The 24,249-nt window shown below is 50.8% G+C and overlaps 1 protein-coding gene across 1 annotated transcript in view; it reads left to right on the forward strand.

Annotated features, from left to right (window-relative positions):
* Nucleotides 1–11,668: 11,668 nt before the first annotated feature.
* Nucleotides 11,669–24,249, forward strand: part of CYSTM1 (cysteine rich transmembrane module containing 1) — a 93,503-nt gene continuing 80,922 nt past the window's right edge. The window contains exons 1-2 of the mRNA XM_029577295.1: nt 11,669–11,864; nt 22,397–22,488. Coding sequence (XP_029433155.1) covers nt 11,775–11,864; nt 22,397–22,488 — 182 coding nt within the window. The 5' untranslated portion in view covers nt 11,669–11,774. The remainder of the gene's footprint in view (nt 11,865–22,396; nt 22,489–24,249) is intronic.

Consider the following 24,249-nt stretch of genomic DNA (forward strand, 5'->3'; position numbering starts at 1 on the left):
CTGGGTGCGCGGGCCTAAGGCTTCACGCCACGCTGGTATCTGTCATTTCAAATGGAAATGACAGATACCAGAAGTCGGGACTGCCAGTCCCCCTCCCCTCCTCCCGAAGCAGGGCGCGAAAAGCAGCCTTGCTCCGGGAGGAGGGGAGAAGAGACACTGACAGCGGCGAAGCTTTCCCCCAGCCCGAACCCGACCCGGACCCCCAACCCCCAACCGGACCCGGCCTGACCGCTGTCAGTCTGTTCTCCCTCCTCTCGGAGCAAGGCTGCTTTTCGCGCCCTGCTCCGGGAGAGGGGAGAAGATGACAGCGGCGAAACTGAGCGGCAAAGCCCGAACCCGACCCGGCGAAACCCGACCCGACCGGACCCCCAACCCGGACCCGACAAGCGGCGAAACTAAAAAAAAAAGAAAAGCAATTTTTTTTTTTCAAAATTGACAATTTGGGGTTTTTTCCAAAAGCGACTTACTTTTGGGATCTGTCAAGATCCCAAAAGTAAGTCGCTTTTGGACGCAAGCAAAACTTACTTTTTGCAGCCATCGTCAGTAACACGACCTGGCTCCGTAGCTCCTCCCGACAAGATGGCCGCCTGCACGGGGAAAGCGTGCAATTGGCCGCTGAAGACGTGACATCGTGACATCGTGACGTCACGTCTTCAGCGGCCAATTGTACGCTTTCCCCGTGCAGGCGGCCATCTTGTCGGGAGGAGCTACGGAGCCAGGTCGTGTTACTGACGATGGCTGCAAAAAGTAAGTTTTGCTTGCGTCCAAAAGCGACTTACTTTTGGGATCTTGACAGATCCCAAAAGTAAGTCGCTTTTGGAAAAAACCCCAAATTGTCAATTTTGAAAAAAAAAATTGCTTTTCTTTTTTTTTTAGTTTCGCCGCTTGTCGGGTCCGGGTTGGGGGTCCGGTCGGGTCGGATTCGGGCTTCGCCGGGTCGGGTTCGGGCTTTGCCGCTCAGTTTCGCCGCTGTCATCTTCTCCCCTCTCCCGGAGCAGGGCGCGAAAAGCAGCCTTGCTCCGAGAGGAGGGAGAACAGACTGACAGCGGTCAGGCCGGGTCCGGTTGGGGGTCCGGGTCGGGTTCGGGCTTCGCCGGGTCGGGTTCGGGCTTTGCCGCTCAGTTTCGCCGCTTGTCTCTTCTCCCCCCGCCCTCCGGGAGGGGGGAGAAAATACAAGCGGCGAAACAACTTACTTGCACGGGGAAAGCGGTCTCCGTGGCAGCCCCAGTCCTCTCCCCTGCTCCCGAAGCCAAAAAAAAAAGCGAAAAAAACTTTGCAGCCCCCTCCGGACATCGGAGGGGGGCTGCAACTTTTTTTTCGCTTTTTTTTTGCTTCGGGAGCAGGGGAGAGGACTGGGGCTGCCACGGGGACCGGCACCCACGATCGCGGCCGGGGCAGGTGAGCGGGGGCTGGGGGAAAGCTTGCCACCTACCCTTACCCATGCCTCTACCGCCTGGGTCAGGGTAGGCGGTAAGTTTGCAGGTTAAACGCGCGACAAAGCGGCAGGGAAAGGTAGCGTTAGTCGGGGCGCGGGTTACGGGATGCTAGGGGAATAGCTAATTCGCTCGTTTGCATGCAATATCGCGCTAATTCGCTCGTTTGCATGCAATATACATGCCGCGGGCGGAAGGGGTTACCCCGGGAATTTAGGACGCGGTAGGAGTAGGTTAAAGGGGATTCGGGATCGCAGGAAGGGCTAACGCGGCCGAAACGTGAGTTAGAAGCGGCTTAGGAGCAGGGTAAACACGGCCGCACTTTACAGGATTGGCCCGACACTAAATAATATACTCCAATAGTTTACTTCTCCCCAATACTTTTAAAAATAATTTCCCAAGCAAATCTTACTGATTCCTTTCAGCCACGAGCAAGATGATCCTCTCCTCTCATCCTGGAGGAATTTCACCATCCTCAAGGGAGTCAGGATCAGCGTCATCATCTGTGCCATCCGGACCTTCATCAGGAAGTCCTGCTGCCGTTCCTACCTGCAACTCTGCTCTGGGAGTATTAGAGAGGGCTGAAGATTGTGCTTGAAGAAAGGACTGCAATCCCTGGAAAAACTCTACCCACAAAAAGATAGAAGTATCCAATGCAGGAAGTACTTGAGGCATACTCACTGAGCTACCGTACCCTGCTGAGGAACGAGTTAGGGGAGTTCCAAAATCAAGCGCCCCACCTAAGCGGTCTGTACCCAGGCCTATATTCAGCTGGGAAGAGCCAGGCTTAGTGAAATCAGATGAAGGCAATTCTCCCTGAGCCTCCAAACAATGCTAGCACAAGTAAGCGGGCACTCCTGGCTGAGATGCCTGAATATGACAGGCAGTGAGTGCAAAGAGAAAGGCGTTTAGGTTTCTTAGGCATAGGCACCATTTTGGCCAACAGTGCGCTTGAGCGGCAGCCATTTGTATGCCCAAAAATACTAGGCATCCAAAAAATTAGTTTTTTGGATGCCTAGTATTAGGAGTTTTACAGGCTCTTCTCTTCTCTAAAAGGACTACTGCAATGCCCTACTACTGGGCCTCCCAGCCTCCACCCTCAAACCCATTCAACTACTCCAAAATGCTGCTGCCAGAGCCCTCACAAACTGCAAGAGATCAGATCACATCACACCCATCCTTAAAGACCTACACTGGCTTCCAATCCCCCAGAGAATATAGTACAAAATCTTAAAACATCATTCACAAAATCCTCCACAACAACAAAACCAACTGGCTACCCTCCCCCCTTCTCCTCCATAATCCCACACGGAATCTTCGCTCCTCAAACTCTGGACTCTACAAACGCCGCCCCCTAAAGCCACTCAATGGATATCTACAAGGAATCGAACTTTTACAATTGCCGGCCCCATCCTTTGGAACAAACTCCCCACAGAACTAAAAACAGATCCATTCACCCAATCATTCAAGAAAAATCTCAAAGCATGGTTATTCCGCAAAGCTTTCCCAGCAACACACACAAACCAACCCCCAAAACAGGCCCCAACCCCGCACTCAGGGTAAACACCGCCCTCCACCACCACACCAACGAATCTATCCATCCACACAATAGACACCAAGCTCCCCTCAACACATTTTCCTCTCCATCACGATCCGCCCAACATAAGTCTCTCTTCACTCTCTTTAATTCCACATATATTTAAGGTCTCATTACTATCTCTGAGACAACACATATCTAATGTTAATTATTTTTATTCTAATGTTATTCTAATATTAATTATTGTTGTTCTATTCTTGCTCATGCTGTATATTCCTTATCTAATATTAATTACTGTTATTCTAATGTTACTCTAATGTAAATTATTGCTACTCTATTTTAATTATGCTGTCCATTCCTCTATCAATACTGATTACAGCCATTTCTAGCACTGTTTAATATGGATTACTGCTACTACTAGCACAGTTTGTTACTCATGTTACCACTATAACATCATATTACTTCTCTCTAATTGTTTTTGTACCTGGCAAAAGGAAATACTTTTCCTCTTGCACCCTCAAGCTACATGTAAACCGATGTGATGTGTAAATCAAAAAAACAAAAAAATAAATAAAAGGTGATGCTCTTAACTGAGGCTTGGATGAAACATCCTCTGACCGTTTCCTCAACCAAAGAAGTTTCCTGGCCAAGACCACTGACATCATTGTCCTAGAGGACATCCTAATGAGGTCATACAGCGCATCAGCGCCATAGGTGACCACAGTTCCCAGCGCTCTGCCTGCTTCGCCTCCTGGGAAGACATGGACTTGTCAGCCTGCAGCTGCTGCACTGAACGCAGCCCAGCTTGAAGCATAAAACTGCTGCACATCGCAGATCGTATGCAGAGCGCAGACACTTCAAAAATCTTTTTCAGATGGACCTTGAGCTTTCTATCCTGCAGATCTTTTAAAGCCACTGCACCAGCCACCAGAATAGTCATCTTCTTAGTCTCGGCTGACAATGAGGCATCCAACTTTGGGAGTCGCAAGAGTTTCAGAGTGTCCTCAGGCAAAGGATATAACTTATCCACAGCCCTTCCAACCTTCAAGCCAGTCTCCAGAGTCTCCCATTCCCTGACCACCAAATTCTTAATGGACATGAAAAGGAATCGCCTTTACTGGACCCTGTAAGCCATCCAACGACTGGATCCACAGCCTCCTGATCGGACTCTTCCTGTGGAACCTTTATTCCTAACTCCCCCAAAACGTAGGGGGGGGGAGATCTGGGGTCCCAACTCTTCCCTGTGGAACAGACACTCCAACTTAGGATCGTCTCCTTCCACAGGTGGGACTTCCCCATCCCTCCTCCAGATCCTGCCTCCCTTCTCCCCCAAGGAAAGGATGCACATCAGGAGGGCCCGATCCTGCCGGCACCCCGACCTCTGAACATCGTCTACTGCGGAATCCTGCGAGGGCACCCCAAGGGCTTGCTGAATGCTGGTAGCACCCCAAAGTCCCTGACCCTAGATCTCTTCTTGGGCTGTGGACAAAACAAAGCCTCAGGCTTGGGCCCCTGCAGCTTTCTGGGCCAAAGAAGCCTTGTGCAATAAAAGCACAAAATCTGCCGAAAGAGTGGAAGAACTGTCTGAAGCCTCCCCCAAGAGGACATCTTCCACCCCCGAATGATCCCCTTGGGCCCCCAAGCCTCCACGGGGCTCAGATCAGCGGGAGACAGTATTGGAGGGAAATCCCTCTCCCCCTCCGCGGCCTCTGTAGCAGCCATAAAGGAAGCTAAGATGGCTGTCATTCCTGCGTTGACGGGCAACGGGTTTATGCTTCCCGTGGCATGGCCAGGGCCCTACTAGACATGCGCTGCCGCTCGCACCCACCACAAGCGATCCTGAACTGTCCTCTCCCTCAGAGAGGCAGAAGGAGCAGAGATTGTTCCAGGAGAGCTGCGCACACGATTCTCCATATGCTGCGCATTTGCTGCCGTGTGGCATGCCACTGGACGTCCGCTCGTGGCATGCCTGAGGGAAAACAATTATCAGAGCCCGCGAAAACTGAGCCCTGGCCGGCGTCAGCCCCGCTCTGCAGCCAAGCTGCTGTTATGACTGTCGCTGCCCAACGTCTCCACTCTGCCCTCCTTACCTCTTTTGCAACTCCTCCCACGGTTGATGGACGTCCGGCTGCCGTGGCGTCTGCCTGCCGTCCTCTCCGGCATCCCCGGTCCGGCTTGGGTGCTGCATCCCGCTATGTTGTTCAGCTGCCATAGGGCGCGCACGCCACGCGGCCCTGCTTCTTATGCTTTCCTTGGCGCGAACCTCAGGGGCGTCCCCCTGTGATGACGTCACGCATCCCGGATACAAAAGCCTACTCTGTTTGCTAGCTAATCGAGTTAGCAAGGGAACTCCTTACAGGGAACTCCTTACGGATGGGATTTGCTCTCCGTACCTAGCTACTCTGCCCTCCTTAATTGGACTTTCTCTATCGGGGTACCCGCTCCTCGGGGGCCTCTCTCTTTTCTTTCAGATCGCTGTCTGGAACCGGTACTTGCTCCTCGAGGGCCCATGTTCTCGGACTCGCTGCCGGAGCTTCACTTTTGCTTGGAAGATACCGCTGCCTACACCATCAGTGAGTTACCATCTACATTCTCTCAGAGCTGTTCCCTGGAACCAGGTACTCACTCCTCGAGGGCTGCCTCTATTCCAGCTTCTGTGTTTCTTTCCAGGAGAAACCGCTGCATGAGTAATCCACCAACGAGGCTCTATACCAGAACCCTGTGTATGCTCCACTGTACTCACTATCTCAGTTTCTCTCCACTACAGCACAGCTAGAGGGATCGCTGTTCCAGTATCCTGAGAGACTAAAAGCCCAGCCGGGCTTCATCTCTACTCACTATTGCCACCTCTGGTGGCTCCTCAACTCTGTTTAATAAAAGATAATTCTGTGTTGTGTGTCCTAAATCTGAGCCTGACCTGTGGCCCCTCACGGGACTTCCCCCCTTGGGCGTGGTCAGCTGCCACAGTGTCCAAGGGTCCACCCAAAACCTTACAAACAATAACAGCTGCAGGAAGACAGCAAAAAAATAACTCCATTTGTCTTCTTTTCTTTTTTTTTTAAACTTTAATCAAACAAAATGTAAAAAAGAAACACTTCCCTGCATTGAAGATGGCAGCAGGCTCTGTTGTCCCTTCTGGAGAGGGAACTGGCTCCATCAGCTTTCAGCTTCTGGCGACAAAGGACTGAGCAAACTATGAGTCCCAAAGCCTTGCTTGTTGACCTTGGGACCAGAAGGGATGGCCCCACCAGGACCTACCAACCTCCTGGAAGGAATTCACCAACTTCTGTCCTTTCTTGTTGTTGTTTTGTTTTTTAATAGGTATAGACTGCAAGTTTTGCACTTCTAACATCTGTTGGAGACAAGAGAAATACTGAGGGACTGCAGGTGGCACACTAGGTTATATGGCAGTGTAAATATAACTTTCTGTCTCCATCTACTGGAAGGGAGGCTAAATTCAAGAGTCTTGACTGATTTGGGTACGTACAGGGAAGGTCTTTAAGATCATGAGAGGTCTTGATCGAGTAGATGTGAATCGGTTATTTACACTTTTGGATAATAGAAGGACTAGGGGGCATTCCATGAAGTTAGCAAGTAGCACATTTAAGACTAATCGGAGAAAATTCTTTTTCACTCAACACACAATAAAGCTCTGGAATTTGTTGCCAGAGGATGTGGTTAGTGCAGTTAGTGTAGCTGGGTTCAAAAAAGGTTTGGATAAGTTCTTGGAGGAGAAGTCCATTAACGGCTATTAATCAAGTTTACTTAGGGAACAGCCACTGCTATTAATTGCATCAGTAGCATGGGATCTTCTTAGTGATCTTCTTAGTAATTGCCAGGTTCTTGTGGCCTGGTTTGGCCTTTGTTGGAAACAGGATGCTGGGCTTGATGGACCCTTGGTCTGACCCAGCGATGGCAATTTCTTATGTTCTTATTCTAGTTCCTTCTAGCATCTTGTGTTTTCTTCTTCTTCCATCTTCTCCCTTCTACTGCAGCCCCTACCGCATCCCATATCTTCTGCTGCCTCCTATCCCCCTCAAACTCAGGTCTCCAGCCTCCTACCTCCCCAATCTCATCTCCTCTGATGCCATATGCCCCTCATTCCATATCCTTGCCCTCCTCCTCCATCCTGGGCCTTCACCCTATTCACCCAACTTCAATCACTCATGCCTGCATTTTGCTCCTTTGTTGCAAGGCACGGTTCCTAACAGCCCTGAAATAGGAACTGCATGGTGCCAACACGGGGATCTGAAGAGTTCAGACAGCAAAACTGAACGAGAAGAGGGTGAAGATGGAATGAAGCAACAGTGCCATTTGTTCTCTTTTCTTCCAGAAAGACATCACCAAGGGCCTGATATACTATGCCTTTTATCCCATTGTGTGTTTACGGGGAAAAGCTTAAAGGCTGATAACTATAGAGCAAAGTTTGTAGAGAGTGCCTAATTCTAGAGGACTAGATTTGACGGAAAACAAATATATTCAAAAGAGAGTTGAGTGTCTTAACCAGCCAGATTTTGGCCAGTTCGTTTTCCTTCACATCTAGTCCTCTAGAATTAGGCACTCGATACACTCGATACTTTGCTCTATAGTTCTGAAAATCAGTGCTAGCCTAAGTTCCTTCCTACTTGCCCAGCAACATTACAGTTCTTCCTGTGGGCAAGTGTACGGTCTAGATAGAAAGCTAGAGCCCGTTTACAGTCAAGGGTATGCAGAGCCTGTTCCCCTGGATTGGAATGGGGCCTGGGAAAAAAGGTAGGTAGTATGATGGATTGATTAATGTGAAACTCCGAAACTACCTTGGGTAAAAACTTAGGGTGAGTGCGGAGTACCGCCCGGTCCTGTAGGAGCTTAGTGAAAGGCGGATAGGTAACTAGGGCCTGTAATTCACTAACCCTGCGAGCTGAAGTGATAGCCAAAAGGAAAATCACTTTCCATGTGAGATATTTTAAGTCACAGGAGTGAAGAGGCTCGAATGGAGTTTTCATGAGCTGACCAAGAACCAGATTAAGGTCCCAAGAAGGGGCCGGAGGACGTAAAGGTGGCTTGATATGGAGCAAGCCCTTTAAAAAGCGTGTGACGAGGGGTTGTACTGATATAGGGACATCCCCGACACCTTTATGGAAGGCGGCTACCGCACTGACATGCATTCTGATGGAAGAGGTCTTTAGACCTGACTCTGACAAATGCCAGAGATAGTCCAAAAACCTTGGGATTGGACAGGAAAAAGGATCACGGGACTGCGAAGTGGTTGAAGGATTAACCTTTCAACATCCATGCCGTCAGGTGCAGACGCTAGGCCGAACGGAAGCACTCGGTATTGATAGTGCTTTGGGCCTACTAAAAACCTGAAGTACTTGCGATGAGTTGGGGTGATCGCAATGTGTGTGTCTGCGTCCTGGAGGTCCAGAGAGCAGAGCCAGTCTCCTCTTTGTAGAAGAGGTAGAAGCAAGCCCAAGGTTACCATCTTGAACTTTTTCCCGCTGGAGGTACTTGTTGAGATCACGTAGGTCCAGAATTGGACGAACTCCCCCGGACTTTTTGGGGATCAAAAAGTACCGGGAATAGAACCCTAGGCCTTGCTGCGAGAGTGGGATGGGTTCTATTGCTCTTAACTGGAGAAGAAGGGAAACCTCCTGCTCCAGAAGGACAGAGTGGTCGGATACTCTCCACGCTTGCAGAGGTGGTGAGTCCGGTGGAAGTGCAAGAAAGTTTAGGTGGTAACCCTGAGCAATGATCACTAGCACCCAGTGGTCGGTTGTGATCGATTGCCACATGCTGTGAAAGTGGCACAATCGACCTCCCACTGGTATGCTTGGCAGAGGAATTAGGCTGCTGCTCTCCAAGTGAAAATCAAAAACCTGAAGCAAGCCCCAGCTGGGGAGCTGCTTGTGGCTTTTGCTTTCGGGCCTAGCGAGGCTGAGGTTTTTGATAAGGTCTCGTAGTTCAGGACCTTACTGGAGGAGGATAGTACTTTCTTGAACGGAAGAATGACTTCTTAGAGTCCTTCCTAAAGGGCTGTCTTGAGGGGAAGTTGGAAGGTATCGATGAGAGCTGTTTAAGGGTCTCATGATGGTCCTTTAATTCAGCCACTATTTGCTGGATCTGTTCACCGAACAGAATGTCTCCTACACATGGTAGGTCAGATAGCCTGTCTTGTACTTCTGGGCGAAGGTCTGAAGATTTGAGCCAGGCCCATCGTCTTGCAGAAATGGCAGCTGCAGACACTCTAGTAGAGGTGTCAAAGATATCGTAAGCTGTTCGTATCTCATGCTTTCCTGCCTCAACCCCTTGTTGACAAGGATTTGAAGCTGTTCTTGGAATGGTTCAGGCAGGGTTTCAGAGAAGTCCTGTATCTGTTTGAATAGGACCCTGTTGTATTGGGTCATATACAGCTGGTAAGCAGCAATTCTGGAGATGAGCATGGCCACTTGGAACACTCGTTGACCAATATTGTCTAGGAGCTTGTGTTCCTTAACAGGAGGGGTAGATGAGTGAGGCTTCGTCCTTTTTGCTTTCTTTTGAGCTGATTCTACCAGAACTGAGTGGTGGTCGAGCTGAGATTTTTGAAAGCCGAGGGCTGACTGTACTAAATAGGTAGTGTCAGCTTTTCTATGGACTGGGGCAGTGGATCCAGGGTTTTCCCAGTTCTTTTTGAGGAGGTCAAGAAGAACTTGATGAATGGGAATAGAAGTGATCACTTTAGGGGCATCCAGGAATTGGAGAAGCTCCATCATCTGGTGCCTATCATCCTGCTCCATCTGAAGCTAAAAAGGAACCAACTCAGACATGTCCTTCACAAAAGTAATGAAAGAAAGGTCCTCTGGAGGAGAACGCTTTCTACTTTCAGTAGAAGGAGGTGAAGGTAAGTCATTGGTGTCTGTGGAATTATCATCACACCAGGTGTCATAAGGATCAGCAGACTGACCTGTAGGACGAGAAGGGGGTTGGATACCCGAAGGCCCCGGCTGAGGCTCCGAGAAAATCGAAGGAATTGCCAGGGGCACCGTGGATGGCCTGGAGGGCATCGGTGCCGGTATCGAAGGCGCCGATGTGCTTATTGCCCCCGATGAATGAATCGGTGGCGAGGGACGAAGTGGCATCAATGGCTGAGGCAAAACTCCCAAAGGAGGAATGCGGAATGGTGTTTCTCCTCCCGATGAAGCTGTCAACGGGGAGCGCACCGGAGCCATCGGAGACCTGGGAATCACCGGTGGAAGGGCGGTCATGAGCGCCTCCATCCAGGATAGCAGCAGTGCCAGCGCTGTTGCAATCGGGTTGGTGACCGGTTCCACTGTCGGTGCCGGAGGAACCTGGAGCCGTTGCATCGCCTTGTCGATGGCCTCCTGGACCAGCCGGTCCAGTTTTTCCCGGAGACCTGGAGCAAGCAGCCCCAGCTCCATGACAGAAGAGGGAGGCGGAGGCACAGTTGGAAGGACCACCTTTACAGGCGGAATCGCGACTCCCAAACCCCGATCGGGTGAGGGTAGCCTCAATGTCCCGGTCGCAGGAATGGTCGGTGCCGTTCCTGGATGGTGGCTCGGACGGTGGCGAGGTTGATTTCGCTCCCTCGATGGTCCGAGTCTTACGGTGCCGATGTTTCTCCCTACGATCCCCTCAATCTTGAGGGGGAGTAACGGGCATCGATGGCTGTGAAGACATTGATGGCGGATGGTCACCGGATGGTGGTCGATGCTGGAGCGACTTTGACGGTGCCGGTTCCGATGACGTTGATGCGATGGACGGCGTCGGGGTGTGAGCATGGAAGAGGAGTCCCATCTTCTCCATCCTTGCCTTGCAACCTTTGGGTGTCATGAGGGCACATTTGGTGCAAGTCAGGACATCATGCTCGTGGCCTAAACACATTACACAGACACCATGAGGGTCTGTGATAGACATGGTGCGAGTACAGTGTGGGCACCGGCAGAACCCCGACGCCATGGCCATAGAAAAAATCGAGCCACGGGACGGACGACGGCCAGTAGGCCGCAAGGGCCAAACTCGACGGTAATCGACGGAAAACTGTCAAAAAACTTATCGGAGTACCGCGGCTAGAGAGAAGTTAGAGGAGGGACCCCTGTGGGGCAATTTAATGTTAGTTAATTCTGTGAGGAAAATTCCTGTCAGGAATCTCCACAGAGCTCCTAAACCGCGAGGCTACTGCCGAGTGGAAAAAAGAAGACTGAAGGGGGACCCCTGCTGGCTGCAGGGTTGGTGCCGTGCTGGGCATGCCAGGTAGGTGCCAGTCAAAGTTCTGGAAACTTTGATAGAAGTTTTCCGTGATTGGGCTCCATCCTGATGATGTCACCCATATGTGAGGACTAACATCCTGCTTGTCCTGAGAGAACGCTTGCTACATCTTGTGCTCGGTCAGCTGGACCCTTTCAAAGACTGGCCCTTTGGTAAATATGTGTTTTCTGTACTGTAATTTAAACGAACACACTGGCTTGTACTGAAATGCAGGCTGACGGTATTACCAAAAATTCTGTCATCTTGCCAAATCAACATCCAGCGCCGTGCACAGAATTCCCTTCGACGTCCAACAAACAAACCGTCCCCGCAGCCTCCCCCCGGACCCTTTCTTCTTCAGCAAGCCCAGCGCCTGCCTGCCCGCCCGCTCGCTCCCAGGGCACGAGGCGCCCGGCACGCGCATCGGCGGCAGCTCTGCTGCTGCTGCTGCAAGACGCCGCCCTGGCAACGGGCGGGTCAGGTGACCCGAGGCCTCGCCGGAGGCTCTGACGTCGACGAGCGGCAGCGCCGGCTGGGAGCGCGAGCCTGCTCAGTCTGGGGGCGCGAGCCGCAGGTGCATGCGGAGGGAGAGCAGCGCGAGCCAGGAAAAGGGGGAGACTGCGGGCGCGGGGAGAGAGGAGGGCGGAGCGGCTGCGTTCTCTGCACGGGTGAGTGGCGCAGGATTCGTCCTGGCTGGTACGGATTTATCGCCGGCTTTCTCCTTTATTTATTTTACAGGCCACCGAGGGAGGGAAGGCCTACGATATAATAAAATTAAGGAAATATGGGTGGTCCCCTCTCCCCCCCTCACACACAGAAGAGCAACAAACAGGCTCTTTTCGTTGGGGGAGGGGAGGTGGCGGTGTAGGGATGCAGGGCGTCCCCCTGTTCACAGAGACCCTGCGGTCACTTGCACCTGAGCTGTTCTATTCCCGCACAAAGGAGCCTTTTGCTCAGCTTCAGAGGCATCAGAAAGGACGTGAAATATAGCGAAATTGGACAGATGGGCAGCAGAATCGCACATAAAATAGAAATGCATTAGGATTAAATTCGTGCTAAATGAAGAGCACAAGCAAAAAAAACCAAGAAATTTAAATGCGAGGTGCACCAAGACGGCTCCACGCTGCTCACAGTGAAAAGTGTTTGAGGGTTGCAAATGTAGAAAACAGAACCAAAAGAATCGGGGCCAGGTCTCGGTGGCCTGGAGCCGAAGCTCCCAGTCTGGTTGCACGCGATGAGGGCTCGTGCAGTCCCCGGAGCCGCTTCCCTCCCCCCCAGCCCGGGCTCCCAGAGTTAATTGCTCCCAGTGGGCGCCGGCCCGATTGCTCTTGTTAAACTGGCAGGAGGCTCCTCGGGTTTCTCTCCCTCCCTTCCTCCCGAGTTTTGGTGAACCGGTATCGCCCTGTGATGCAACGTCGCCGTGCTCCTGAAACAGCCTGGGCTTGCAGGGGCGGATCGGCCGGTCAACGCCAGTGCTAACTGGTGCAGTGGGAGAGGCAGTGCAGTGCAAGGCTGGCAGCAGTCGGCACTCATCCGAGGCCTCCCCCTTAAAGGTGCATGGGGTTAGAGGGTCCCAGCATTGATCCTCTGTGCCTGTAAGGAGCGGGCTCGGACTGGACTCCCCACTAGACTTATTCAAGTCTGAGGTCACCATAGGCCGCCTGTTGACTTAATCCCCCCCCCCCCCCAGCCCCTTAAAAGTTCAGGAATGCTTGGGCTGCATGGAAGTCTGCTTACACAATCGCTCTCCAGCAGCTTGAGATATTAACCCTTGGATACCTTGTACTTGAAGACATATATTTTTGTTGGGCCTGTAGTGGTTAGGAGATTTTGTGGATAGGTAGTTGGGTGGGAAAAGGAGTTTGAGGAGTTTCAGATCACATACAACCACCACCCAGTCTAACTGGGACTGGCAGTGCCTTCCTAAGGTAGGGTAAGTGCCGATCCTATTCATAAAAAGGAAGAGATTGTGTTAGAAAACTAGGCAGCTGTGAAGGACACAGACATGGTAGACCAGGAGAAATTTAGTGAGAGGATGGCCCATCTAGTTACTTTATTTATCTTCCAGTTAGAGAAACTGGGGGAGCCAGGGTTCAGATCCTTTTCTCAAGTACCCACGTTGAGATGCATTGGCCCCACGGTGTGGGAGTAATGCACAGGAATCACTTTTATTTGCTTTTGCCTTAGGTACTCACTTAGATCATAAGCTCTTTGGGGAAGGGACTTATCACCATTGTACAGCATGGTGTACATCCTATTCTGCTATAAAAATAAATATTCTTTTAATTTATATTCTGCTTTTCAGGCACTTCAAAGCAGATTTATTTATAACATTTCTATCTTGCTGATCCACAGCTCTCAGCAGGTAATAGAAAATACACATGCACAATACAATCAAACAGCAATAAATAACTAAACATAGCATACAATAAAGTAAGATTACCAAAATGAAGCATAAAAGTGGCTGCGTAACCAAGCTTAGAGGGTCCTAGACTGCAGTCAGTGTTGTCTTTTGGCAGAAACGATGGCAAGCAGATTACCTGCAGATACTGATGTATTATTATTAGAATAAGAAAGGAGTGGGGTGAGGAGCTGCTGTGCATGTGGCTTAGATGATAGTGCTAGGTAGCGAGTGGGGAAGGGGATGGAAAGAGGCTCCTGGCACCCCAGGCCCAATCTACCCCCGTTCACTTTCTCTTATAGACATCTCAGGAAGTCTCTGCACCTGCTGCCTCCCTCCAACTGTCTGGGGAACCCCCCCCCCCCCCAGGCAAAAGCAGGAAAACAAACCAAAGAGGCAAAGAGGTAGTCCTGTGTGCGCGGGGCCCCCGGCACAAACGCTTCTCTGTAGGTCCTGACGCTGTAGGATGTAATTAACAAGCTGGACTGTAACGAGTATGTGGGCAGGTTTCCCTGTCCAAAAACAACTCTCCATGTAACGTGGGTAAAAAGTAACACTCAAAATGCTGTGACTGTAAACATCAGATACAACAGGGACCGAAATCAGGAGCAGGTCTACCTCTGCTGTCCAGTTTTATCTAAAGAAAAGTAGCCAAGTTTGAAGTGTTAATGATGGGTCTGACTCTTCACAAGTTCCAAACCTCTGCTAATTCAACTCATTTCTGTATCTGAATGAGAGCAGGGAAAGCCCTCAGGGCCAGCGTGAGTCCAGGACTAACTTTCTGTGCACCCAGGGCAGATATTCAGAATTTTTGTATCTGAATGAGAGAAGGGAAAGCCCTTGGGGCCAGCGAGAGCCCAGGACTAACTTTCTGTGCACCGAGGGCAGATATTCAGAATTTCTGTATCTGAATGAGAGAAGGGAGAGGCCTCGGGGCCAGCGAGAGCCCAGGACTAACTTTCTGTGCATCCAGGGCAGATATTCAGAATTTCTGTATCTGAATGAGAGAAGGGAGAGGCCTTGGGGCCAGCGTGAGCCCAGGACTAACTTTCTGTGCACCCAGGGCAGATATTCAGAATTTCTGTATCTGAATGAGAGAAGGGAGAGGCCTCGGGGCCAGCGAGAGCCCAGGACTAACTTTCTGTGCACCCAGGGCAGATATTCAGAATTTCTGTATCTGAATGAGAGAAGGGAGAGGCCTCGGGGCCAGCGAGAGCCCAGGACTAACTTTCTGTGCATCCAGGGCAGATATTCAGAATTTCTGTATCTGAATGAGAGAAGGGAGAGGCCTCGGGGCCAGCGAGAGCCCAGGACTAACTTTCTGTGCATCCAGGGCAGATATTCAGAATTTCTGTATCTGAATGAGAGAAGGGAGAGGCCTCGGGGCCAGCGAGAGCCCAGGACTAACTTTCTGTGCACCCAGGGCAGATATTCAGAATTTCTGTATCTGAATGAGAGAAGGGAGAGGCCTCGGGGCCAGCGAGAGCCCAGGACTAACTTTCTGTGCACCCAGGGCAGATATTCAGAATTTCTGTATCTGAATGAGAGAAGGGAGAGCCCTCGGGGCCAGCGAGAGCCCAGGACTAACTTTCTGTGCATCCAGGGCAGATATTCAGAATTTCTATATCTGAATGAGAGAAGGGAGAGGCCTCGGGGCCAGCGAGAGCCCAGGACTAACTTTCTGTGCATCCAGGGCAGATATTCAGAATTTCTGTATCTGAATGAGAGAAGGGAGAGGCCTCGGGGCCAGCGTGAGCCCAGGACTAACTTTCTGTGCATCCAGGGCAGATATTCAGAATTTCTGTATCTGAATGAGAGAAGGGAGAGGCCTCGGGGCCAGCGTGAGCCCAGGACTAACTTTCTGTGCACCCAGGGCAGATATTCAGAATTTCTGTATCTGAATGAGAGAAGGGAAAGCCCTCGGGGCCAGCGAGAGCCCAGGACTAACTTTCTGTGCACCCAGGGCAGATATTCAGAATTTCTGTATCTGAATGAGAGAAGGGAGAGGCCTCGGGGCCAGCGTGAGCCCAGGACTAACTTTCTGTGCATCCAGGGCAGATATTCAGAATATTTGTATCTGAATGAGAGAAGGGAGAGGCCTCGGGGCCAGCGTGAGCCCAGGACTAACTTTCTGTGCACCCAGGGCAGATATTCAGAATTTCTGTATCTGAATGAGAGAAGGGAGAGGCCTCGGGGCCAGCGTGAGCCCAGGACTAACTTTCTGTGCATCCAGGGCAGATATTCAGAATTTTTGTATCTGAATGAGAGAAGGGAGAGGCCTCGGGGCCAGCGTGAGCCCAGGACTAACTTTCTGTGCACCCAGGGCAGATATTCAGAATTTCTATATCTGAATGAGAGAAGGGAGAGCCCTCGGGGCCAGCGAGAGCCCAGGACTAACTTTCTGTGCACCCAGGGCAGATATTCAGAATTTCTATATCTGAATGAGAGAAGGGAGAGCCCTCGGGGCCAGCGAGAGCCCAGGACTAACTTTCTGTGCACCCAGGGCAGATATTCAGAATTTCTGTATCTGAATGAGAGAAGGGAGAGGCCTCGGGGCCAGCGAAAGCCCAGGACTAACTTTCTGTGCACCCAGGGCAGATATTCAGAATTTCTATATCTGAATGAGAGAAGGGAGAGCCCTCGGGGCCAGCGTGAGCCCAGGACTAACTTTCTGTGCACCCAGGGCAGATATTCAGAATTTCTGTATCTGAATGAGAGAAGGGAGAGCCCTCGGGGCCAGCGTGAGCCCAGGACTAACTTTCTGTGCACCCAGGGCAGATATTCAGAATTTCTATATCTGAATGAGAGAAGGGAGAGCCCTCGGGGCCAGCGAGAGCCCAGGACTAACTTTCTGTGTACCCAGGGCAGATATTCAGAATTTCTGTATCTGAATGAGAGAAGGGAGAGGCCTCGGGGCCAGCGAGAGCCCAGGACTAACTTTCTGTGCACCCAGGGCAGATATTCAGAATTTTTGTATCTGAATGAGAGAAGGGAGAGGCCTCGGGGCCAGCGAGAGCCCAGGACTAACTTTCTGTGCATCCAGGGCAGATATTCAGAATTTCTGTATCTGAATGAGAGAAGGGAGAGCCCTCGGGGCCAGCGAGAGCCCAGGACTAACTTTCTGTGCACCCAGGGCAGATATTCAGAATTTCTGTATCTGAATGAGAGAAGGGAGAGGCCTCGGGGCCAGCGAGAGCCCAGGACTAACTTTCTGTGCATCCAGGGCAGATATTTATTTATTTATTTATTTAAAATTTTTATATACCGGCATTCATGTTGCAAACACATCATGCCGGTTTACATATAACAGGGGTGTACAGTAAACAATTCAATAACCTATTTGTGTAGAAGGAAGCAGTTACAAATAACAAGGTAATAGAACTGGGAGGAGAGAAGAAAAGAAAGAGAATAACATTAGGTATAGGTATTTACATTAGTAATAACATTTTTACATGTGGAAGTGGTAGAATCTGGCTGAATAGAATTAATCGGTGTCCGGGAAAGCTTTTTTAAACAGCCAGGTCTTAAGTCTCTTCCTGAAGGTTGGGAGGCTGGGCTCCTGTCTAAGGTCCGGTGGGATGGAGTTCCATAGAAGGGGGCCGGCTGTTGAAAAGGCCCGATCTCTCAAGGTAATGTGTTTGGTAGTTTTGGCTGGGGGCACTTGAAGAGATCCTCTGAGTGTGTCTCTTGTTGGTCTGGAGGAGTTATAAATTTGGAATGGGACTTGTAAGTCGAGTGGGGTGTGTTGATGGATGGTTTTGTATATTATGGAAAGAGATTTGTAGAGGATTCTAAAGTGAACAGGCAACCAGTGGAGATCTTTTAGGATTGGAGATATATCTCGGGGCCAGCGAGAGCCCAGGACTAACTTTCTGTGCACCCAGGGCAGATATTCAGAATTTCTGTATCTGAATGAGAGAAGGGAGAGGCCTCGGGGCCAGCGTGAGCCCAGGACTAACTTTCTGTGCACCCAGGGCAGATATTCAGAATTTGCTGACTTGTGGCTGTTGGGCACAGCTCATTCTCCTTTGGCGGCAGAGGAAAAGCTGCCCCTCTGGTGGGGGTAACTACAGCAGTACATATCCCCTTCTCTCACCCCTTGCCCAGCATTCCCCTTTCTCTCCCTTTCCACTCTTTCTTCCCGGAAATCTCTCCCCTCTCCCGGGCCAGTCCTTGCCCTGGACCTCCCTCTCTCTCTCTGTCTAATTCTTGCCCTGTATTTGCTTTCTCTCTCCCCTTGCCCTGGATCCTTCTCCCTTTCTCATTCCTTGTCCAGCAGCGTCTCTCTTCTCATGCACCAGCCCCCCATCACCCGTACCTTATCTAGCAGCTCTCCCCTGCCCCAGCAGAGCCTTTCTTCCTCTCTCCTCCCTTAGCAGTCCCTCTCCTCCCCCTCAAGCTCCTGCCCTTCCCTCGTGGCAGCCCCCTCCTGTGGTAAGAGCAGTAGCTGCAGACATTTGAAGATAAAATCACGGGGGCCTGTGAGCCATCGTGCACCCACAGGTTGCAAGGTAGCCCTTTTCTCATAAGCAATGCCATGCCGGGTCAGACCAAGGACCATGGAGCCCGGCATCCCGTTCCCGACAGTGGCCAGTCCTGGTCACAGGCACCCGGCAGATCCCATAAAGTAGATCTGTTTCCTGTTGCTCCCTCCCTGGGATCCCAGAGCTTTCCTTAGTCTGCCTGGCTAATACTGCGTTCTGGACTTTTCCTCCAACAGCTTGTCCAAGCCTCTTTTAAACCGCGCTCTGCTCGTCGCCTGCACCACTTCCTCTGGCAAAGCATTCCATAGCCGAGTGAAAAGCTACTTTATAAGATTTGTTTTAAATCTGCTGGTGCTTAGGTTCATGGAGTTGTTTTAGTATTATTTGACAGGGTAAAAGAACCATCCTTTATTTTGCTCCTGTTGCACCCCACTCATGATTTATTCATTTCTATCAGGCCCTCTCTCAGCTCCTTCTCTTCCAAGCTGAGGAGCTGTGTAGCCTCTCATTTTAGCAAGGATCTTGCACCTCCTTTGTCATTCGTTGCCCTCCGCTGCACCTTTTCTAGTGCTGCTACGTCTTTCTTGAGATGGGGCGACCGGATCTGTGAACTGTGCTGCACGTGGCTCGATACGGAGGGAATATATTTCCCATTCCTTTTCGGATCATTCCCAACTTTTTATTTGCTTTTTTTTTTGTTGTTGCTGCCGCATCCTGAGCTGAGGATTTCAAGGCGTTGCCCACGAGGACTGCAGGGTAGCGACTCTCAGCACAGAGCCCAGCAGAGTGTTACCTGTATCTGGAATTATTTTTCCCTCTCAAGGAACTTCTGCAGCTCCTCACAATCTGCTGCCAATTACAAAATGATTTACATTTCTTTTTTATCGTCTGCAAATCTAATCACATCGCTCCCTTTACCAGCTCATTTATGAATAATTAAACAGTAAGGGTCCAAATACCGATTCCTGGGGTTCTCCACTAGCAGCCTTTCTCCATTTTGTTTCTGGCACTTTTAACAGTTTCCAACGAGCCACTGCCTCCTGTCCCGTGACTCATTTCCTGAGGAGCCTCTCCTGTTTCTGAAAGCCCAAACATGCAATCCTTATCGCGTGCCAGGCCGGCCCATTACACTCGGGACGTTTGGAGGCAGAGTCCACGCTCCCTCGGTGACTTCGCTCCTCGTTATGAAAGGGGGGGTGGTTGTAGGTGCTCTCAGTAACCTGGCAGGGTGCGGATGCACTGCAGAAAGCTCCCAGGGTTCGGCCCATTCAGCTCCCGGGGTAGCTACGACCCCTTTAGGGTGCAGTTGCCTTGCAGGTGGAATCTTTCCTGGCTACGACCTTGGGGAGTTAGGGGGTAGGCGAAGACCCTGAGCAGGCACCCGGAGTTATCACCGTCATGTGAATGATACTCTGCTTCCTCCAGAAGCTGCTGCCCAGCCAAGAACTGAACCCAAATGTACAGCATCACAGCACTACCTTAATGTGATAATCATAACAAAGGAGAAGTGGCATTTCACCGTTCCAAGCTCGCTTTAGTAAAGAATAACTTTTCTGTTTACCTAGGCAAGGTTTCTGTTCTCCTCTTGTATTTCCAAATGGCAACCCAGGGAGGTAGTAATAGAGGCCTCCTGCTGGCTGTGAGGTCAGGTCGAGTTCTTGATCTTTTCCGGTTCAGAATCAGCGCAGTCTGGCAGAGAAGCCAGGAGCAGCAGGAAAGCTCCAGTTTGTGTCAGTCTTCTGCAGCTCTAGCATATTCGGCTTTCATATAGACCCTCTGTGTATACGTCTGTGCTATGCCTTTGAGTTACCAGGAGCAGGAAGGTGTTCTCAGAGGTTCCTCCTCATTCCTGCAGGTCCAGCTTTCATATAGACCCTCTGTGTATACGTGTGTGCTGTGCCTTTGAGTTACCAGGAGCAGGAAGGTGCTCTCAGAGGTTCCTCCTCATTCCTGCAGGTCCAGCTTTCATATAGACCCTCTGTGTATACGTCTGTGCTATGCCTTTGAGTTACCAGGGACAGGAAGGTGCTCTCAGAGGTTCCTCCTCATTCCTGCAGGTCCAGCTTTCATACAGACCCTCTGTGTATACGTCTGTGCTGTGCCTTTGAGTTACCAGGAGCAGGAAGGTGCTCTCAGAGGTTCCTCCTCATTCCTGCAGGTCCAGCTTTCATATAGACCCTCTGTGTATACGTCTGTGCTATGCCTTTGAGTTACCAGGAGCAGGAAGGTGCTCTCAGACGTTCCTCATTCCTCGAGGTCCAGCTTTCATACAGACCCTCTGTGTATATGTCTGTGCTGTGCCTTTGAGTTACCAGGGACAGGAAGGTGCTCTCAGAGGTTCCTCCTCATTCCTGCAGGTCCAGCTTTCATACAGACCCTCTGTGTATACGTCTGTGCTATGCCTTTGAGTTACCAGGAGCAGGAAGGTGCTCTCAGAGGTTCCTCCTCATTCCTGCAGGTCCAGCTTTCATATAGACCCTCTGTGTATACGTCTGTGCTATGCCTTTAAGTTACCAGGAGCAGGAAGGTGCTCTCAGAGGTTCCTCCTCATTCCTGCAGGTCCAGCTTTCATACAGACCCTCTGTGTATACGTCTGTGCTATGCCTTTGAGTTACCAGGAGCAGGAAGGTGCTCTCAGAGGTTCCTCCTCATTCCTCGAGGTCCAGCTTTCATATAGACCCTCTGTGTATACGTCTGTGCTGTGCCTTTGAGTTACCAGGGACAGGAAGGTGCTCTCAGAGGTTCCTCTTCATTCCTCGAGGTCCAGCTTTCATATAGACCCTCTGTGTATACGTGTCTGCTATGCCTTTGAGTTACCAGGGACAGGAAGGTGCTCTCAGACGTTCCTCCTCATTCCTGCAGGTCCAGCTTTCATACAGACCCTCTGTGTATACGTCTGTGCTATGCCTTTTTTACCAGGAGCAGGAAGGTGCTCTCAGACGTTCCTCCTCATTCCTGCAGGTCCAGCTTTCATACAGACCCTCTGTGTATACGTCTCAGCTATGCCTTTGAGTTACCAGGGACAGGAAGGTGCTCTCAGAGGTTCCTCCTCATTCCTGCAGGTCCAGCTTTCATATAGACCCTCTGTGTATACGTCTGTGCTGTGCCTTTGAGTTACCAGGAGCAGGAAGGTGCTCTCAGAGGTTCCTCCTCATTCCTGCAGGTCCAGCTTTCATATAGACCCTCTGTGTATACGTGTGTGCTGTGCCTTTGAGTTACCAGGAGCAGGAAGGTGCTCTCAGAGGTTCCTCCTCATTCCTGCAGGTCCAGCTTTCATATAGACCCTCTGTGTATACGTCTGTGCTGTGCCTTTGAGTTACCAGGAGCAGGAAGGTGCTCTCAGAGGTTCCTCCTCATTCCTGCAGGTCCAGCTTTCATATAGACCCTCTGTGTATACGTGTGTGCTGTGCCTTTGAGTTACCAGGAGCAGGAAGGTGCTCTCAGACGTTCCTCCTCATTCCTGCAGGTCCAGCTTTCATATAGACCCTCTGTGTATACGTCTGTGCTGTGCCTTTGAGTTACCAGGAGCAGGAAGGTGCTCTCAGAGGTTCCTCCTCATTCCTGCAGGTCCAGCTTTCATACAGACCCTCTGTGTATACGTGTCTGCTATGCCTTTGAGTTACCAGGGACAGGAAGGTGCTCTCAGACGTTCCTCCTCATTCCTGCAGGTCCAGCTTTCATATAGACCCTCTGTGTATACGTGTGTGCTGTGCCTTTGAGTTACCAGGAGCAGGAAGGTGCTCTCAGAGGTTCCTCCTCATTCCTGCAGGTCCAGCTTTCATATAGACCCTCTGTGTATACGTCTGTGCTGTGCCTTTGAGTTACCAGGAGCAGGAAGGTGCTCTCAGAGGTTCCTCCTCATTCCTGCAGGTCCAGCTTTCATATAGACCCTCTGTGTATACGTCTGTGCTATGCCTTTGAGTTACCAGGGACAGGAAGGTGCTCTCCGAGGTTCCTCCTCATTCCTGCAGGTCCAGCTTTCATATAGACCCTCTGTGTATACGTCTGTGCTGTGCCTTTGAGTTACCAGGGACAGGAAGGTGCTCTCCGAGGTTCCTCCTCATTCCTGCAGGTCCAGCTTGCTTTTTGAGGGGCAGTCTCTTTCCTTGCACAATCTGGATTCAGGAGTTCATCCATCACTGGCTCAGGAGGCAAGGCTCAGTGCAGGTTCCCGGTTCAAGGCCTGGCTGAGCCTTTTTGCCCCAAACATAATTATAGGATATTGTGGTAGAACAGTAATATGTGATATGATGGTGTGGGTATGGTAACAGGCGTGAGGACCTCCTTTTTTTTTTTTTTTCCCTGTATGATGAAGAATGAGGTTGGATCTCTGGACACCCCTGGACCCTCTGTGTCTTACCGACCTCTGCTCCCTGTAATTACTCCTCTCCCAGATCCCTCAGCAAGGTATGGAAATGCTCTCGTACACTCTCTTATTCACAAAATATCCATTCTTTATTCCCATGCAATGCCAGGCGAAGTTCAATGCATCTGCCCTACAGATGAGACACAAACCTACTTCTCAGGCACAGCGACTTCATGAAATAGAGTAATAGTTACAGCTTCCTTATATAAATATACTCTCGCAGAAGGGCGACGTGACGTAAAGTCGCAGCTATAGCAACCGTGTTTATGGAACGTGGGTGAACACACAATCTAAAGCTGAGAACATTCTCGGGCACTAAGATGAAGATATCGCAGAGGCACCCGAGAGTCATGATAAAGTAGCCTGAGCCTCGCTGAAGGTTTTTAACCTTTCAGCGTAGCTTCACCCTGGCTCTGCCAGCCTTGCTTTATAATTCCCCCTGTTTTTTCCACTTTACCACCTCCGTCCTGCAGAGGGGACTCCACCGGTGGGTATCAGGTTAGCTGTCGCTGAATCTTCCTAATCTTTCTCATTTTCACTTCAGCTCACAATATTCTCTTACTGCATTGTTTTTATTTATAAGGAAATTATTGGCTTTTCAGAAACGAGACTCTTATTGTCGCTCGGTTAATTCCGTTAACTTTCCCCCATAGTTTTCCCAGACTGCTATGAAGATCAGAAGAGAGAACCTTGTGTGCCTGTAGTTATACTTTTGAATGATGTGGCTGCTCCAGGTTTCACCTGTCTCTCGCTCTTCAGCCAGACAGCATAAAGGCCCACAATTCAGATAGGTCTTTCGGCAGTATCCTATTACTATAAACAGCATATTTAGTGTCCTGTGATAGTCCTATTAACATTAGTGGCAGTTATGGGAATGCTGTGGGTGCATGCATCCGTGCAGGGTACAGTGGCAGTTATGGGAGTGCTGTGGGTGCATGCATCCGTGCAGGGTACAGTGGCAATTATGGCAATGCTGTGGGTGCATGCATCCGTGCAGGGTACAGTGGCAGTTATGGGAATGCTGTGGGTGCATGCATGCGTGCAGGGTACAGTGGCAGTTATGGAAATGCTGTGGGTGCATGCATCCGTGCAGGGTACAGTGGCAGTTATGGGAATGCTGTGGGTGCATGCATCCGTGCAGGGTACAGTGGCAGTTATGGGAATGCTGTGGGTGCATGCATCCGTGCAGGGTACAGTGGCAGTTATGGGAGTGCTGTGGGTGCATGCATCCGTGCAGGGTACAGTGGCAGTTATGGGAGTGCTGTGGGTGCATGCATCCGTGCAGGGTACAGTGGCAGTTATGGAAATGCTGTGGGTGCATGCATCCGTGCAGGGTACAGTGGCAGTTATGGGAATGCTGTGGGTGCATGCATGCGTGCAGGGTACAGTGGCAGTTATGGGAATGCTGTGGGTGCATGCATCCGTGCAGAGTACAGTGGCAGTTATGGGAATGCTGTGGGTGCATGCATCCGTGCAGGGTACAGTGGCAGTTATGGGAATGCTGTGGGTGCATGCATCCGTGCAGGGTACAGTGGCAGTTATGGGAATGCTGGGGGTGCATGCATCCATGCAGGGTACAGTGGCAGTTATGGGAATGCTGTGGGTGCATGCATCCGTGCAGGGTACAGTGGCAGTTATGGGAATGCTGTGGGTGCATGCATCCGTGCAGGGTACAGTGGCAGTTATGGCAGTGCTGTGGGTGCATGCATCCGTGCAGGGTACAGTGGCAGTTATGGCAATGCTGTGGGTGCATGCATCCGTGCAGGGTACAGTGGCAGTTATGGCAATGCTGTGGGTGCATG

Source organism: Rhinatrema bivittatum, chromosome 14 (assembly GCF_901001135.1).
Source record: "Rhinatrema bivittatum chromosome 14, aRhiBiv1.1, whole genome shotgun sequence".
In the NCBI taxonomy this organism is placed as follows: Eukaryota; Metazoa; Chordata; class Amphibia; order Gymnophiona; family Rhinatrematidae; genus Rhinatrema; species Rhinatrema bivittatum.